General features: G+C 32.9%; 3 protein-coding genes and 1 long non-coding RNA gene across 4 annotated transcripts in view; 2 read left to right on the top strand and 2 right to left on the bottom strand.

Moving 5' to 3' along the window:
- Positions 1–895: 895 nt before the first annotated feature.
- On the top strand, positions 896–15039 carry LOC126760358 (uncharacterized). Its single transcript, XM_050475940.1, has 10 exons — positions 896–2319; positions 2381–2698; positions 3581–3743; positions 8957–9091; positions 9247–9715; positions 9781–12227; positions 12291–12486; positions 12566–12749; positions 12808–12927; positions 13009–15039. Exons 1-10 carry the CDS (start codon positions 1925–1927, stop codon positions 13193–13195), a joined length of 4614 nt encoding a protein of 1537 aa, XP_050331897.1. The 5' UTR covers positions 896–1924; the 3' UTR covers positions 13196–15039.
- LOC126760362 (cuticle protein 2) lies at positions 3824–6881 on the bottom strand. Its single transcript, XM_050475949.1, has 4 exons — positions 6706–6881; positions 4666–4903; positions 4310–4605; positions 3824–4238 (listed from the first exon to the last, which is right to left on the bottom strand). Exons 2-4 carry the CDS (start codon positions 4672–4674, stop codon positions 3929–3931), a joined length of 615 nt encoding a protein of 204 aa, XP_050331906.1. The 5' UTR covers positions 4675–4903; positions 6706–6881; the 3' UTR covers positions 3824–3928.
- Positions 15040–16107: 1068 nt separating the features above from the next.
- LOC126760361 (GTP-binding nuclear protein Ran) lies at positions 16108–17963 on the bottom strand. Its single transcript, XM_050475948.1, has 3 exons — positions 17805–17963; positions 16634–17103; positions 16108–16563 (listed from the first exon to the last, which is right to left on the bottom strand). The coding sequence occupies exons 2-3, from the start codon at positions 17063–17065 to the stop codon at positions 16348–16350; spliced, it is 648 nt and encodes a 215-aa protein (XP_050331905.1). The 5' UTR covers positions 17066–17103; positions 17805–17963; the 3' UTR covers positions 16108–16347.
- Positions 17964–18545: 582 nt separating this feature from the next.
- The window catches only part of LOC126760300 (uncharacterized), a 63094-nt gene continuing 62681 nt past the window's right edge, over positions 18546–18958 (top strand). The window contains exon 1 of the long non-coding RNA XR_007667183.1: positions 18546–18712. This is a non-coding gene — a long non-coding RNA (uncharacterized LOC126760300). The remainder of the gene's footprint in view (positions 18713–18958) is intronic.

The raw sequence follows: 18958 nt of genomic DNA, 5'->3' as shown, positions 1-18958 counted from the left end.
TATAAATGCTGATAAGCACTTAACATAATATGTATGTGCAAGTATATACACGTATGTACATATTTAATTTAAATATTCATATTGTATACATATTTATACATTAAAATAATTACATTCAAATATATAGATGTATTTGCATACTAAGAAGACTTGGAACATTTTAAAAAAGTAATAATTCAAATAAATTAGCTGATTTGTATTATTGTTAGCTTATTAACTTCCAATTGGAATATCACACAAATGTGCATTCAATGCAAATCCTTAAAACACCTCTAAAAATATATTCTTATTTTTGCAAATGATAAAAAAAAGTTGCTTAAGGCCATATATGAAGCATACGTTAGATGCGGAAACAATTCGAAGTCGAAATCTTAGAATATTGTCATTTTGATTTTTGACACCGTAAATCGGTCAATAGTGATCTCACAAAAATTTCACCGAAGGGACGACACCAAACTTTTCAGCCTGACTGCAACCAAGGAATACGAAAATTATACGAAATACGAAATTTATTTGTATGACAAAAGTAAATACAGTATATGCAGATATAGAATGCACACATGCTTATAATTTTATAAATCAAAAACCTTAATAAACAAACCAATAATTTTCGAAAAACGTCTATTCACAGAAAAAAGCGCTTCTACTGAGCAAAATACAACTCTCAGTATAATAAGTATGAGCCGTTTGAATTGTGCGAGGGTTGATTTCGAATAAATTGAAAAGGAAATTCCACCACCTTCCAAAGGATGCATTGAAATTGTTGATGTTTGCCATATGACAGGTGGCGAGTGAACCAAAAGCTTTTCTAAAATATTTTCTATCAAAAGCTTTGAGCCAACAGAGCAAACCTTTTCCTATGGTGGAAATTTTATTCGTGAAGAAGGGTTTGCTGAGAATCGAGTACTGTATACATCAGTGCATAAAAATTTAATACTTTCCAAAAAACGTGTCTATTTTCGTAATTGTCAATTAATACATAAAATACATTTCAATATTTTAAAACTAATAAAAACACAATTGCGCATATTTGTTTTTTTACGACGATTGTTATGGAAAAATGTGTGTGATTTGGTAAAATGAGTGATTGTGTTCACCACAGAAAAAAATCCGTCGGCCTATCCTTGGTGTATACGTTACAAAAGCGATATTTATGTGTATGGTCTTTACATTTTTGCTGATACAATTCGATATCCTGTTAATTAATGCCTTTGATAATTCAAACTAGTAGTGTAATAACTATTCAAAAGTATACGAAAATAACTATGTATTCAACATTCTGGCAGAAACTGTAGTGCACTACAAAGCTAAGTTCCTGCAATGACAATGCGATTCCTTTAAGGTGCTCAGTTCAGTAGACAGACTTTAATCGTGTCTACTCATTTTTTTATTAGGGCAATTCTCTAAAAAGTTGTGTTATTTTATAATAATAATTATTATTCTCTGAAATGTTGCAGAGGTAATTTTACTTGTAATAAATTGAGTTTATAGAGTATACCCCAATAAATAAGCATGTATATATGTAAATACCTATGTACATCAAATTTCCCATAGACATATGTATATAAATGCAGATTTCAAATGTAAAAATTCACAGCAGCGCTGCAAACGTGCGGAATAAATAAAAAAATATAATAATTACAAAATATACGCATGTACATGTATGTATGTATATGCTTTAGTAACAATTGATGAATTAGAAAATCAAAAACACATAAATAAATAATCAAACAAAATCGACTTGTATGGTTCCTTTTGTCTAAACAGTTCAAACAAAATAATTATAATAACTTAAATGGTTCCTTACTATATTAAAAAAGTAAGATCAGCGCTCTATCAACATTATTTGTCATAGTTACTTTCGAACATCACGTGCATATTGCAAGCCCCTTCAATCAACGTATAAGCATATGTGTTCTTTGAAATGGAACGTATGTGGCGCAAAGTTAATCACAGCTTTGGTGGTCGTTCGTCAAAAACAGCAACCGTCACACAAGCTGCTGACACAACAAGTTCGGGGGGAGGTATTTGCGATGGCAATATGGGAATGACAGCTGCGAGTGGAAACAACACTGGCAACATGCCCTCCAGTACTGCCACTGGTCGTCGCTTGGCAGCAAGCGGTCTAATTACAGTAGGCAGTGGACCAACAACAGCTACCGAGGGAAAGAATATACCATCGCAATATCCAAAATCTCTGAGCCAACACGTCCTCCATAGCCATGCATCATCTGATCGGCGCAGACGACGTCGTCGTAAAAGTCGTTCGCGACGAAGTGGAGTCAGTTGTGTCGGAGGAGGCGGTGGTGATAACATGTCGTAAGTCTTCATTTGATTTTGTGTTTTTGTTACGAATAAAAATAAATAAAACTATTTTTAGATCATCTGGTGGTTTTTACACAATAAAAGACTCTTCTGATGCCACAATTGGAAGTCACCGTCATCACCGCCAATTAAGGCTTTCGTCAAGCCGGGTAATGGCTACCTCTGCACCCAGTGGCACAGTTATGATGTACCCTAATACAGGTCGGGAAGTGGATTCTAGCCAAGAAGCAACGGGTACTACCACTACAGCAACAGCAACAGCCATATCAGCTGCTCCAGACATATCGTTACGGCAACGAGCCGTAGCGAAACTTCGCATGTTCAATTTTCACCTTAACTGGGATTTGCACATGACTCATTGCAAGCCATGCGGGTACGCATAGTAGTTAATATGAAATTGGTACATAATCATTTCGAATCTTGAACTCAATATATTTGACATAGTTAATCTAATGCTTAATAATTATGTTCTGTTAGTCCGTCGTCCGTTTAAATATTTATTAAGGGTTCCTTCATGATATTACTAAACGATTTAGGTTTTTGTATTCATAAGAGCATTTAGTGTCTTTGAACAAACCCGAACTATTCCCAACATGCATATTAATATTAAATTATATTATATGAACTCCCTTATTATTATAAACGAAAACTTCAAAAATAACTAATTTGGTTCCGTTTTTGTAAGACCAGTTGCGAATTAAAAAGATGCCAGCAGCTGCAAATAAATTAACTCATATAAATAACTTATGTACGCATGTATTCAGGTATAGTTACTGCATACATATACGTACATATACATATGTATGTAGGTATGTACATACCTATTACGAAGGGCCCAAATACGTCTTTTTAAATTCTGCAGATGTTTGTTTTGCTTGACTATTTTCACTTTCGCAGACACTCTCAGCCAGTCCCAGCTACTCTCATATATACATAGATTCTTGTATCCACACCTTTTATCTAAAAACTTGTACATACGCATATACGCATGCCTTTGTCTTCCAAACCCTCTTAAGGGAACTTCAATAATTTCCTTTGTGCAACAATGTAACATCTAGCAAAGTGAAGGCTTTAAAACAATTTATACTTTTCGTTACAGTCACTAAAATATGGTTATATACAATATAATCCCAATTAAACCAGCAAATATGCAAAGTTTATGTGAGAACTTTTATTGTTCCAAATAATTATGTACTTCATTATTTGTTGAAATACTGAAATCTTATTAGACTTTACTATATTTCATTTAAACTAGCCCACGACTTGGAGGAAGTGGCAGTGGTAATATTATAATGCGACGGTTATGCCGGAATCGACGGCATGAAGATAACGAACTTTATCGCTCTAATAGCTTCAAATTCGAAAGATTCGAAAGAAAGGAGTGTATCGATGAACTAACAGATACGATGAAAAAACAGGTAGGATATTAAAACTTTAAATAAAATGCAAGTGTTAAGTTTTTATTTTAAATCTACGTAAACAATGAAAGGAGTATCTGTTACGCTACACATATATATATATTTATAAATATGAATATGATACTAATTTTGGATGACCAGCCATCTCAAAAAAATATAAAAAAAACACTTTCAATAATATCTTTCTAATGCCGCTTCGAATAAAAACGCTGAGGTGGTAGATATTGTATCGAGGGTGAGTAAACATTGGCTTTGTTTTGAGAACCACTGCTAGAGAAAGTTCCTTCTACACCATTCTGGTTATGTGAGGGCGGAGGCGTTGGTAAATGATCACCTTCTGCATGAAATCCATTTTCATCAGCTCTGTATTTAACGGTATATGTACGACCGTCATCTCCTGTGTAAGAATATGAACCTTCCACGTTTAGTGAGCTTTGCGGTTTGTTATAAATATCCCCCGATTCAACGCGTTGAATACCATTTGCAGTTTCGAATCTACATATTTGGGTTATGAAAATATTCATGTCGAATAACTATAGGTTTACAGCTTTTTTTAAGCATATTACCCAAAATTATAATTTCCGCTTGAATCGCTTACGTAGTCCTGTCTGACGATAGGTACCTGTATATGCTTTGTTGCAACATATCTTGTTCGTCCACTACCAGTACCACGTTCGTATTCTGTAACACTCGGCGCTTCATTCACTCTCTTATAGTGCAAGTTTCTGTCTCGATCAGATGCCAAATATTGGCGAGAGGGAACACCAATATTTCCAGGCGGTAAATACTTCAAAGAAGGCGGAGCTAGGCTCATAACTTTTGAGAATAACACGTACTCGCACAAGATAAATAATGCAATTTGCTAAATGAGAGTATTAATATATGTACATATTGTATTTATATCAACTAACTTTTTATTTACCCCTTTCATTTTTATAAACAATTAAGATCTGTTATTTTTATTTACGACTGACGAATTGTTGTTCCGGTTACTTCGCATCTGACGGGGACTGTAAAGAGACTGCCGATTGTAAGCCATGCGGTACATTCTTTTATAGCAGAATATCGCAAATGGCATAGGATTATCAAATTATTCTTCTTTCATTTAGCTTAACTTCAAGCAATTTGATTTTTCATTGTCAGTTGATGACACCAATACTCTAACATCGAAAGAACAAGAACACATACAATTTAATACGAAGAAGTCTTGAAGGAACTATTTTTAATATAGAAATTACTATAAGTTCATAACTATTTTTGTGTTGTGACTTAAAATCTCAACGTGTTAAAGGAAATCAAATTAATCAAGCTTTGAAATTAAAAGCGTTCACGAAATGAGTTTATCGATATTTATGAGTATACATACAAGCAAATTGTTATATGTAATTAATAAATACAATTCGACAAGGAAGTCGATATGCTAAAATTATGTATGTACATGCACTGTACAGCTAAACTCGGTTAAGTTTAGCATTCTCATTTCAATTTTAAATTTAATATCTCTTGCATTTTGTTTTAAAAAAATATCTTTTCTTTACTTCATAAAATTCTGCTTTATATTCAGTAAAAGAAATTAAAACTATAAAATTAATTTTATAAACCAATTGAATACATTTTTATGATATTCGAATAGTTTTGTGACTTTTCACGTTTCACTTGATCCGGCTTGACTGTATTTTGTATTACTGTTAATAAGATCAAAAGATCAACGCTATTATTAGAATCTGCTTTTAAGAATTTAGAAGTTTATAATTGGCAAACAAGTCGAAACTATATTATGCATTATTAATCATTGTCGAGCACATGTTTTTCGCTTATTTTTTGGCATTCCCTATTTTTTCTTACTAACCGTCCATTTTAAATTGATGTGGTTTGTTTTGAAAAAGGTAACATTTTATGTACGCGTTCATTTTAACCAAAATAGTTCTGCACTGTTAATAGGCAGACGTAGTATAAATATGTACGACAGAAGAATAATATATATGTACATGTGAGTTTTTAGGCATTGGATTTAATATTTGCTTCAAAAAATACGAAGACAATATGCAAATGTATGTTCTTTATATGTAAATTTACTTTTTTTTTGTAATTTTCCGCCAATTTAACGTTGAGAAGTCGAACATAATATATATATATATATATACATATGTATATGTATGTATGTAGGAACATACTAACAACGTATTAATTGTCTGTGAATAAGCGCACAGCTACGGTAGAATGCACAAATGCAAGACCGAAAAAATAGTAGATGCGTTTAGAACAAACTCTTATTTGCCATATATCTACCGGCGACAGCGTAATCGCTGAATACTGGCGATTTACATGTACTATGTACATATGTATGTACATACAAAAATTACTCATATTTGTTCCCTGTATGCTAAGTTTTGACCAATAACACACACATGATAGGTGTACATATTTAGGCATACTCGTATATGTACATATGTGTGTATATACTTAAAGACATGCAATTATAGTTCATAAAGATGCTTGGATGTGTCACGAATTTGAAACGCAGCATTTTGAATTCATTATAAACGGATTTCCTGACAATCATTCGTCTTAATTACTGACAATAGACATACATACATACATATATACATGTACGTAAATGTACTAGGAGAATCATTCAAATTTGTTATAATTTTTGGTTAGATGCATACGTACGAAATATAAAAAAATAATATAAAATATGGATTCATATAATATAGCATAGCATAGGTGGATGGATACTTCAAATTACATGCAATTTCCTATTGACCTATCTCTCTTATCAAAACTAAAATGTTATATTAATTAATTTATCTACTAATTAAAATATTACATGACAACAAATTTTAAAAGTTCGCGTTTTCACACGTCATGTCTGAAGATATAGATAAATAAATATGTAAATATATTTTAAAACTGATGATGCATATGTTATATTTAATTTAAAAAATTCACAACTAATTACTTTTTTAAATTTAGATCCGATATTTCACATCCATACTTTCGAATATAATGTTCAAAAGAGAGTCTGAATCCGTATTGCAAAAGCTTTCGCAATCGAATATCGCTCTCGCAGCTCTTCAACCCCACTTTTTCGCTGTTAGGGGTTGAATTTGATGTAAAATGTCTTTCTGCAAATTATATCCGCAGTTCTAAAGTCAACGTCAAGTGAAATAAACAGATTACTTATGAGTGAAACATTTTATTCTATTTAATAGAAAAACAAAAACATAAAGCTACCTTCCGGTTCGTGAATATAATTCATAACTCAAATTGAAAATAAATTACAAACGAAATGTATTGTGTGGATACATCCAATTTTGTAAGCGAAGCAGTGAAAAGTCGCATATTACCAAAGTAGAACACAAACCGTACATATCACCACAACGTTGTGGAACGGCTTTTAACTATTGCACAGTCCATCCATCTTCAATACAAAATTTTTTGGAAATTTTTCCTTTTTGTTATTTACTTTATTGTTAATGTAAAAAAAAGTTTTATATTTGTATAACTAGTCTTGAGGTTTCGTGAATCTTGGAAATTGTAAAAGGTGAGATAATATACAATATATTCCATTTCCGCATAATTTCACTAAAACCTCTTCATTTGCGTATATCCGCTTGTGTGTGAGTGATTATCGTTGTGTGTTGCACATGTTGAAAAAATCGACAGTGGAAAGATTTCGTGATTCCAATTTTTGTTTTTGATCCCTTTAAAACACATGAATCTTTAATTAAAAACAATAAAAAATACGTATTAACGACTAGATTGATTTTCCCAGCATCGAAGTGCTAATTTGTAAGTACTTCTATGGTTTATTTTTTAACTTGAAGTTTTTTTTTAAAGAACGGTTGCATTCGCCATTACTTTTCAACAGACGCTTTTACTCTCTTCGAATGTAAATATAATGCAATGAATATACATATGTATGTACATACATACATGTGTACAAATAATTCGAAATTTCGAAGAAATACTAGGCACAGCGCCACAGCATATACCTTGTTTTCGTCACGACCTTCATGACTCATCGTTGCTGATAAAAAGAGAAAGGGACACATTTGGAACCCGCTTGAGGGGTTTCCCAATGTCTCAGTCGATTGTCATCACAAAACTTGTGAAACTTATTTGCCGAATAATCACCTACGTACTCCTCTATGGTTGCCCGTACATCAGTGGGTAGTGGTTTAGTTATAGAACAACTAGTTCTGTTTCTGCGAATTTAATTTGATATTCTTCTGTTAAAGTTAGGAATATAAATATTATATAATATACATATATATTCATATTAATATTCACAAACACACATATGTATCTGGGTAAAATGAATCATTGAAAAAGTCTCAATAAATAGCTTGCTTAAGTATTTGGTTAAAAATTTATTTGGGTTAACTATCATTACTTGTGTTACACTTTTTACATTTCAATACCTAAATAAGTACATATGTATATGCATATAAATATACCCTAAAAACTTAAGATATTACATACATATATGTATATGTAAGTGTAGTTGCGGTCACTTTAATGAGCAAGCTACATCTTATGAAAAGAATGCGAAATAAAACATGAGCTACGCCTACTCTCCTTTGACGCATTCATCTAAGCAATGTAAACACCTTACAGCGAAAAAAAAAAAATAACTCAAGCCATATTTTGTATTTGTAAAGAACGCACATTCAATAGTATTTCTTTAGAGGAACAGCATTCGTTCTACAAAATGTATTAATACCCTCGAGCTTGAAATCTACATATGTATGTATGTGTGTCCCCTCACGTACGGTTTATTTTAGGATAGAATGTTATGTGATAGGAGATACTATATTGTAATGCTAAGGAAATGTCGTTAATAGTAAACGGTAACTCTTTTAGTAAAGATGTGCACATTTAGTCGTAAAAGTTAATATTAAACAAAAATACATAAAATGTTTTGTCGTCGGTGCTGGATAAACTTTTCATCAAATGAGATGACTGTACAATGTGCTGGACCATGTTCTCGTCTTTTCCACGACAAATGCATTGGGTTATCGCCTTCTACTAGTAAGAAAATGCACGAAAGCAAAAATATCTTGAGTGGTATTGTTATGATTGTCGGAAGCTATATCGTTTACAATTATATTTTGAGGTGCGCAAGTCAAATTCCCTTCGTATTATAGCAGTAATAATACATACTTCAGAAATTCAAATATTAACACAATTTTTTGCTTTCACTTCAGATTGCCATCTGTGACGATTACAGTTTACCAGTTGATTTTGTTAAGAAACGGCCGTCCAGCTTTGATCCATGCTTAGCAGAAGCTATTCCAACCAATCCAGAGCATTGGATTCATCCTAGTCCACACACAGAATTTGTAACTAATACATACACTTATCCGATTTTGTAATTATTTTATTAAATATTTATGCAGATTACGTTAAACGATTCAAGTCCACACACAGAAAGCTAATACATACATACTTATGCAATTTTGCGATTTTGTAATTATTTTATTAAATATTTATGCAGATTACGTTAAACGAAAGGAAAGAACCTCAATTTCAAGACTTGGAAGCACTACCACCTCCACCACTATCAGCATCTTTATCAACGTTACCGCCAAACAAGACCACTTTAAATATACTTCCATCTACACATGTTTCGAATAGCATACAACATTCTAATCAATCTGAACATACTGACCTACAAGCATTAAACAACCACTCTTTTCAATTAAAATCACATAACCAGACAAATCAAACGCAATCGCAACCGCAACCGCAATTCCTTCTTCAACCACATCCTCCTCTTCCCACAACAGTAAAGCACGCATCGATTAAACTTATCGAAGGTTACTCAGATCCTAAAGATTCCAAGCGTCACAAGAAACAGAAACAAAAGAGAGTAAAGCGAAGGATAAACAAACATCAACGACCTGCGCATCAGATTAGCGCCGCTAAAGATCAAAAAATAACCAAGCGTTTTAATTGCAGTTCAGGTAAGTTCGAGACAATATAATACAAGTATATTGATTAAAATTGTGGAAGAAATATTTGTCTGCAGATTCATCAGGTCCTAAGTCTTCGGGTGATGAAAATAATGAATCAATAAAAGTTCCTGAGCTTAATTCACCTGATAGCATTTCTGACGACCTTGTACAAGCATTACCTTCGCAATTATATCGAAGCCCTCGTAAATTGGTAGCTGCCCCATCAGATACTAGCAAAAGAAATCCGTCACCATATTACTACTCGGACATATTAAAACCCAAAGATAACGAGATAGGACCGCCCGATAAGGATACAAAAAACAAAAGCCGTCAATCAACTGTGTCTGAACCACCGCATTTGACACATTCATCTATTGATATAGGTTTTTATCGTAAAAGTACAAGTCTTGACATACCAGAGGATAAAGAGCACGATAATAATCAGATTGAACAAGATGGAAGCTCTGCAAAGCCACTCTTAGTGTCAGACATTGGTTCTATTGATACACCAAAACGCTACTCATTTACTGAGGAGGGAGTACATATAATTCGTTGTGATTCGCCTACCACTTCAACTTCTGAAGAATCTGATTGTAGTGAATGTCAGAAGCGTAGACAGTGGCATGCAAGGGCTTTAGCTTTAGTTCGAAAAACATGTAATATTCAGCCAATTAACGCAGGTGTGAACACAGGAACTTGTATTCATCAGACTGCAAAATTACAGGTTCTGCCAGTTGCGGAAGACAATTCGTCGATGCCTCCTCATAAACAGTTCGGACCGGCAATCTGCGCCTGTGTTGCACCGACTGTTGGAGACGACATTGACGAATTCTTTCGACCACGTAGTATATTTTATGTCCATCCAAATGGCGTACATGAATGCCCTGACTGTGTACCAGACATAAGCAATTTCAAATCCTCTATTGGAAATGTGTTTGAAGAGAATAGTGAAACTCAATTAAATTGTACAATTGCTGAGGCAGACGACGACGAAATGTCTAGCCGAACACGACAATTGTATGAGACAGCGTTTGATTGTAAAATAGCTAAATCGGACGACGATCTTGACGAGGTTGATCGAGTTACAAATCACTCTGTATTATTTCAGCCGAACAGTAGTACTGATGCAGTCATAAAGCCTGAGCCTCGCCCTACAAAAACTACACAAGTGAAGTCTCGTCTCGAAGGTAAGAGGTTAAAAAATTCAAAGAATCATGCCATACAAGAGAAAAGCAGCAACTCTGGCGGAAATGCCAGTGGAAATGGTTCGCCACTCTCGGCTTTCCCTCCAGAAGGTGACCCTCCGAAAGATGCTGACTATGAAACTCATATTTTAAAAATAACAGCAGGCATCGAGAAAGTACTTGTTAGCGATCAAATTGATGGCCAACAAACGGATTTACCATCGACTTCTACATCGCAATTACCTATTCGTGGATACACTCCATCTCCTCCGTCAACTGCTCCATTACCGATTAAATTTCCAGGAAAACATGACCGTTTTCTAATGAATAGTATAAAAAGTGCTCCGAACTTGCCATATTCTAATCCAGCTCATCCACGATTGCGAGACTTACGTCTTCCACTACAGTCTTCTTTGCGTCAACAACATCAACATGCTGTATCTGTGGGTACTAGTAATGAAAATAGCATTACAGATAGCGCATACGTTAATCCACCATCTTCAACTTCACGAAACATTCATAATATTACACAATCCCACAGTTCAAGAGGTCGGAACAGACCTCGCTCATTTGTTATTGAATCGGGACGAGTATTGGAACTAAGAAAAAGCCACGTCTCTCACCGCCACCATGTGGGAAATGACGGTCGCAGGCCACATAATTATTCCTCGACCGAAAGCATTGCCACATCGAGTAGTGGTGGCAGCATGGAATCTTTGCGGTCGAGTACCAGTGAAGGAAATAGAAGTACTTCCAGTTCAGAATCAAGGAACTCAACCTCGTTGAGTTCACATAGCTCTGAATCTGGTAGCTCGAGCGTTGCGCTCCCTTTGCGAGCACCTATTGTTGTCCACTCAAAATTACATATCTTAAGTCCAATATCAGACAAGTCTTCCCAAGAACCAGCTTCCGAATTGTCAGAACAAAATAAAACTCAACATACCTCCCCTGAGGAAATTACGCAAATTGGTCAACAGCTCCAAACAGGTTCCCACACTTCAACATTAAATGTTGAAATTACAAAAACCCTACAACAAACATCGATAGATATATTAAAGAAAAAGAAGCTGCCCGCAAACAAAACACTTCTCAATTTAACCGATGAAATTATTGGTTCGGACAGTGGCATTTCACTTCACTCGCGCGAAGACTCCAAATTGAGTGCTGGTATTCAAAATTTTAGTCTTTCAAAGCTTAACTTCCCACAGTCTGACAAAGTAAATGAGAGTAGCACCAGCGCAGCTGCGACTGCTGGCCATTCATGCGGGGTACCCAAAGACTTACGTGATTTACCTTTTGATATGCCAAAATTAAGACGAAAAAAAGCTCTGCAACAGGTAACTAAATAGAAAAAACAACTATAGCTCTAACTTTAAATGATTATCATTACTTATTTTTAGGAAGCTTGTACATCCGGAAGTGCCACATCTGTGGATTTGGGCGAGTTACCATTTGACATGCCGAAACTGAGAAGACGACTTCGCACGAATCAAACAGAAACAGGGCTTTTGTGTCATAGTACTGAATCCAGCGGATTGTCACAAGCATCTTCTAGTCATTCAATGCGTGATGAAAACAAAATCTCCTTAAAGTTAGGTAAGTAATTTTTTAAAATATACCGATTAATGTGTGTTGCAGAGTAGTATAATATAAATATTTGTTTTCTTTGGCTCAGACGGTGCTATCTTTCGACAAAACTTAACTTTAAACTTTAATGAACCGCGACCAACAAATAAATTCGGTAGTCTCGACTTACGAGGCCTTTCATCCAACAATAAAGAACTCAATCTTAACATAGGAAAAGGCTTTACATCGGCTGTCGATTTAATTGACATTTCCATACCACTTGAGCGCCAAGGGTAAGATGCATTTTACATATTAATGTTAAAACCATAGTAATCAATATTTTCGATAAAGTTGGTATCATGGAGCCATTACTCGCATCGAAGCAGAAAATACCTTACGGCCACTCAATGAAGGAAGTTTCCTTGTGCGTAACTGCGAATCCACCAAGCAAGACTATTCACTTTCACTTAAGTAAGTATTTAAAAGAAAACGTTTTGAAAACAAAGATACTTATATGTATATATAATATATAATAATTTGAAATAAATTTAGGGGTGCCAAAGGATTTATGCATATGCGTATCCAACGCAACGAATCAGGCCAATACATTTTAGGCCAGTTTAGTCGTCCATTTGAAGCTGTTCCCGATATGATCCGACATTTTTGCTTAAATCGCTTGCCAGTTCGTGGAGCCGAGCATATGTGCTTAATTGAGCCAGTCATAGTTCAGTTATTATAGGCCATTACAAGAGATAATTTTCGATAACTATAGATATGTGCATATGTTATTAAACATATAATGCAGTTTTTAGTTGTTAATATACGCATACATATACAAGAATGTATTCACGTTTACTGATAAAATTAAAGGAACAGAAAACGATAAATAATAAGACAATACCAGTAAAATAATACGATTGCATTAAACCCATATGCAAATATATTTATTTAATATGTATGCATGTGTTCCTAGGTGACAAAAAACTATTGCCTTTGCACCAGGAGTAACGTATCAATGACATACATGCATATGTATAGTCACACGCTTACGCTAGAAAATAGGAGGTGACTTGAGGATAAGCAGTTATTATAATTCCAATAAAGTTAGATGCAAAGGATCAAAACATACACATGCAGAAGTACATTAACTTCCACTCACACACACTAAATAAAGTGTACATATACACAAAACATATTTATTTACATTACTACTACATACATATACTATATAAGCACTATTTACATGAATGCTAATATGCGAAAGCGTCAAGACCGCAAAATCCATAATAAATTTACGCACATATTGAAATCATACATATACATAAATATATTCATATATATTTGAAAAAAAAAATGTTTGAAAGTATTTGTTATTAATTTTAATTTAATTCTCACATTAAAGAACGAACTTGTAAATAGAGTTTGTTACTTGCACACTCGTGTGTAAGTTTCGTTGAGCAGCTCAAAGAGCAAAACTAATTTAGATACAAATTTATATAAAAGTTATGTGCTATTAGGCGCTTATTAATAAATCTGATTTTAGTGCAATATTTGTTTAACTTTAAGTATCATATATATTTTCAACAATTTTTAATATTTATATTGAAATTCAGTACTGCATTTTGAATGTGCAATAACGCAGTTGATTTTATAATTATATTGGTTAATTTCTCAGAAAAGACCATGTTTACACGTCTGGATGTATTCAGTGCATTTTGTTACAAAATATCATAATATTATATTTATTTATGATATCCACTTATATACTTATTTTTAGTTCTATATACTCAACAAGAATATATATTTAGTAATTCTGTATTGAATTTAAAGAGAACCGATTTTGATTTATAATACAAATAATCAATACTGAGGGCAATAAGTAAAGCACAACATTCTCTGATATGCACCTTAAGAGTTATAAAATTTTATCTATTCAGCAAATGGAAATACTATACAACGTTACAAATCAAGAGAACTAATCATCGATAACAAAATTTATGAATGTACATTTGTGCAACTATAATACAAATATCTAATTTTTCGTTTTCAAATATAAAATTGGAACTAGTTTTATAATAATACTGCAATTTACATGGAAGGTAATAAATAGAAAGGTTTTGTTAAAATTCTTCATTATATATTGGATCTGTGTATATACAATGAAAAAAAAATATTTCTATAAAATTGCTGGTAGAAATAGTGATATTAGTATAAGCTTTTGAGTTTGAAAAATAATACAACCGAAACACTTTCAATTAAGTACGAACCGAGTAAAGTTTTACTGCTGCAAGTTTTAAACTTTTGGTAAAAAGGAATAATGTAATAAGACATCAAAATATTATTGTATATGATATACATAGTTATGAGCGCAGATGTGCTTAGAAAAATATTTAAAAAAAAGCAGTTTTTGTTTGAAACATTATTTTAGAGAAAAAACAAACTACTTTTGAAAACAGTAGTATTTTAAAAAAATACTTGATCGATATTCTTGCACACATACTCATAATATACATAAGCCAATAATGTATAAATAGTCGTAGATATTCATACTATAAATAAAAACATATTAATCAAAGCCATTTATATGATTCTTTAATTTTGGGAAAGAGCGTATATTGGGCCCAATATACCTAATAGTAATTCCAGTGAATTTTAAAGAGAAAAGCAATATATATATCTGAAGGTTATGTAGTTATAGGATCAGCGACAGCAAAATTTATGGCAAACATTGCCATTTTTTGTTTTAAAACTTATCAGACATATTTTATGTTATATTATTTATAAATAATTATATAACCACGGTTGAAAAAGGATGCATATTCGTAAATACACTTGCAGAGCTACATACCTGTTTATCCAGGCAGCCATTAGAAAATTTTCCGCTTATGCTTATGTGTATATGTATGTATTTCTTGATGAAGCTTGCACATAGAAATTAATTTTGATTTACGTTTAGCACTCTTTTTAGCATATTTAAACATAAGACGCGATTTTCTCTACTTAAATTAATTTCAAAGAGTTTACTAATAACTAGTAATTTCTTAACTTTTTGCACAAAGAATATTTTACCAAAAAAAAAATGCTAACCTCAAAATTCTATATATCTTTATTATATCGAACTTTGCATTTTCGTTTCCTGTGTTCAACTCGCAATAGACTACAATAAAAAATAATCCACATAAAATCAAGAAAGGATAGTAGACGTTCTATTAATATACTTACTTATTGAAGACAACTTTTAAAGAAAATAGGTCTCTATTCCAACTATGTACATATGAAAAATTACAGCTTTGAAAATGAACACTTTACCAGTCTGAGGACTATTAACTACTGACATTACCATTTTAGTATGATTCCGGTTCCGCTACATATGACTGAATCGGGAAACAGGGATGTTTAAAACTCGCAAAAAGATTTGCAAATGTCAATTAAAACAGCTGCGTCAATTTGACTTCAATTATTGCGCTACTACAAAATTGTGAATATGAATGCACTTAACATGCTAAAAACCTCTTATTTCACTAGCAGCCCCTCCACGCCATAATTACTCGCCACATTTTATTAGCCCAAAAAGCCATTATTTACTTATGTTTATTGAGGCCTGAGTGGATACATTAACAGAATAAAAATTATTTATCAAACTCCTCCAAGTATTATTCAAATTAATTTAATACAAAATTATTTAAATTGTACACTAAAAATAAGAAAATAGAAAAACTTAAATACCAATTACATGAACAAAGAAAGGTATGGAAAACTATTTTCCAATATATATCAAAATTTCTGCAATGTAAATCTTAGTACTTCTATTTTTCTCGCCGTTTTCGTTTTTGCAGTAACTTTAGAATTGTGTGTTCTGGATAACTTGTGAAATCGGCATTAAGGAAAAAATTACAAATCCTCATCCTCTTCTGGTAATGCGGTTTCTTGAGCTTCTTGTAAATCTCTCTCGATTTGTAGCTGCCAATCCTTGTCCATTTTGACTTCTGGCGGAAGTAACGCAGGCATAGCCACAAATTCCAAATTTGGATCTCCTACTAATTTCCGTGCCAACCATAAGAAAGGTTTTTCAAAGTTGTAATTTGATTTTGCAGATATGTCGTAATACTGAAAAATAATTTAGAATATGTTTATATTTGTAATTTATAAATAAAAAAATTATTTCGAAAAAACTTACCTGCAAGTTTTTCTTTCTATGAAAAATTATGCTTTTGGCCTTTACTTTGCGATCCTTGATATCAGCCTTATTACCGCATAAGACAATAGGTATATTTTCGCAAACGCGTACTAAATCCCTATGCCAATTGGGTACGTTTTTGTATGTGACACGTGAAGTTACATCAAACATAATAATAGCACATTGTCCCTGGATGTAATAGCCGTCACGTAAGCCACCAAATTTCTCTTGACCAGCAGTGTCCCAGACATTAAAACGGATAGCGCCACGATTTGTATGGAAAATAAGGGGATGTACCTCAACACCAAGTGTGGCAACATATTTCTTTTCAAATTCGCCTGTCATATGACGCTTAACAAAAGTGGTCTTGCCAGTACCACCATCTCCGACCAAAACGCATTTGAATGTGGGAATATCACCTTCTTGAGCCATTTGTGAAATGCTTCCTTCGTTATTGCTTAATGGAGATTCTAGGAAATAAAATAAATTAATATAAAATAATATATTTGAAAAAGTCCAGAAATAATCGAAATACTAAAAAACAAGCCAAGCGCTGCTTTCTAGAAATATTTTCTGACGCATACAAATCAAACACATATACATATGTCCATATATATATGTATGTATATAAAGGTATATGCATGTGCATATATAAAAATTTTGCGAACTCTAGCAAGGCTTTGGCGCCAAAATCCTATACAAACGACGCTGCCGTGAGCAGAGTGATGAATTTCATAAAATTTCAAGTTTTACGTGAAATTTTCACAATAATCGATTTTCCGAAACATATTTACTTCAACTTGTACATAAATGCCGGTAGACAGCTGCGTATGAATCGTCACTTACGAGTAAGAAATACCTAACCTCAACTGATGAAAACGAAACATTTGCATATGCAAAATTTTGTGTTCCTACGATAAATAACTAACCACTTAGAATAGTTCTTTAGCAAATGTTTTTTTGCATACCACTTTACAACTATTTCACAAATTCTTAAAATATTGCAATTGTAGTTTTCGATAATGATAAAAACGAAAACAGTCAAAACCACGCTAAATTATACAAAGCCTTGCCCACATGCCAATATTGAAATGAACGCGCCCACTTCTAGTTTCACTCTTAAAATTATACAATCTTCACTTTTATTTAAGTCTCAACAAACAGAACTTACAATTGCCGTTGTTTCTGTATACCTCAACTTGAAATATCAAATAAATTCCTCAAGAAAAAAATTGAAATTAATAACACGAGAAACACACAATCGGACTATTGGTTTGTGAAAAATGCGAAAAACTCAATTCCGCTGCCAAGTTCGGTCTGCGGCGAATAACTGTCGGAGCGTTGAAGTAAACTCGCAAATGTTGGCTGCACTGTAAATAAATGCAAAAGTTGCCATATCATAAAAGTCAAATTAATTGGTTTGAAAGATATTTTCAACGCGTTAAAAGAAATTTTTCTTAAAAGTTTCTTGACGTGCAGTGCTTAATGCATGCAAAAATGAAACAAAGTATTTTAAATAAATTAATTCCTTTTGCATTTCACTTCTTTTGTACCAATTTTAGAATTTATGGCAGAATTTGACGAAAAGTTGCGTTTGTTTACGTGTGCAAATATGTTAATCTGACTTTACAAATTAACAATTTCATTTCACATACACATTATATAAACATATATTTTAATTATTTCCATATTCTGTATATTTTTTTTATTAAAATATGTACTAAAATAGAAAATAACGATTTGGTAATTTTATCAATAGGAACATTGATGTAAACTTTGTGGCAACCTTCACATTCCTACAAGTTACAAATTCGGAAATTTACAGTGCAGGATGAGTGAAATATATAATTTGGATAAAACGGCTTTATTTAGTGATAATTATGCATTACATTAGATATATAGTAAAGCTTTAGTTTCTTTTCATATTTTAAAAGTATTTTGATTACTCATGCGCGCTGAATAAATGCAATTGTGTACAAGTTTTCGAATGGAAATTTCCATGCATTGCACAGCGTGCGTTCAGTGTGTGACCTCCTTCCGGTTGATATTCATTTCAAAACTGCACCCGCCTTTTCAGTGGTAAGTGACATTAAATTCTGATTTTGAAATACATTTTTATATAAATCGACGCATACGAGTTTACACATACTCGTATATGTAGATAAGCCAGCTGCACATCATAGGTAGGATGTTTAAATAACTAATTAAAAAAATTTCCTTAAATTTGAATTGAAAATGGAAGACTCGCATATCAACAAAACTTTCAACATATTGCATGAACCATTTTAATAATATAAAATAACTTCTTACGTGATTCTCTAAGTG

This window comes from Bactrocera neohumeralis, chromosome 5 (genome assembly GCF_024586455.1).
Source record: "Bactrocera neohumeralis isolate Rockhampton chromosome 5, APGP_CSIRO_Bneo_wtdbg2-racon-allhic-juicebox.fasta_v2, whole genome shotgun sequence".
Taxonomy (NCBI): Eukaryota; Metazoa; Arthropoda; class Insecta; order Diptera; family Tephritidae; genus Bactrocera; species Bactrocera neohumeralis.
Note: the sequence above shows the minus strand (reverse complement) of the source record. Positions and strands in the feature narration are given on the sequence as shown.

Coding starts and splice junctions, on each gene's coding strand:
- LOC126760358 (XM_050475940.1), top strand. CDS start 1,925: ATGGAACGTATGTGGCGCAAAGTTAATCACAGCTTTGGTGGTCGTTCG. Junction 12,228..12,290: donor GAAAAAAAGCTCTGCAACAG/GTAACTAAATAG, acceptor ACTTATTTTTAG/GAAGCTTGTACATCCGGAAG. Junction 12,487..12,565: donor CAAAATCTCCTTAAAGTTAG/GTAAGTAATTTT, acceptor TCTTTGGCTCAG/ACGGTGCTATCTTTCGACAA.
- LOC126760362 (XM_050475949.1), bottom strand. Junction 4,239..4,309: donor AGCGGAAATTATAATTTTGG/GTAATATGCTTA, acceptor CCAAATATGTAG/ATTCGAAACTGCAAATGGTA.
- LOC126760361 (XM_050475948.1), bottom strand. CDS start 17,065: ATGGCTCAAGAAGGTGATATTCCCACATTCAAATGCGTTTTGGTCGGA. Junction 16,564..16,633: donor ATAGAAAGAAAAACTTGCAG/GTAAGTTTTTTC, acceptor ATTATTTTTCAG/TATTACGACATATCTGCAAA.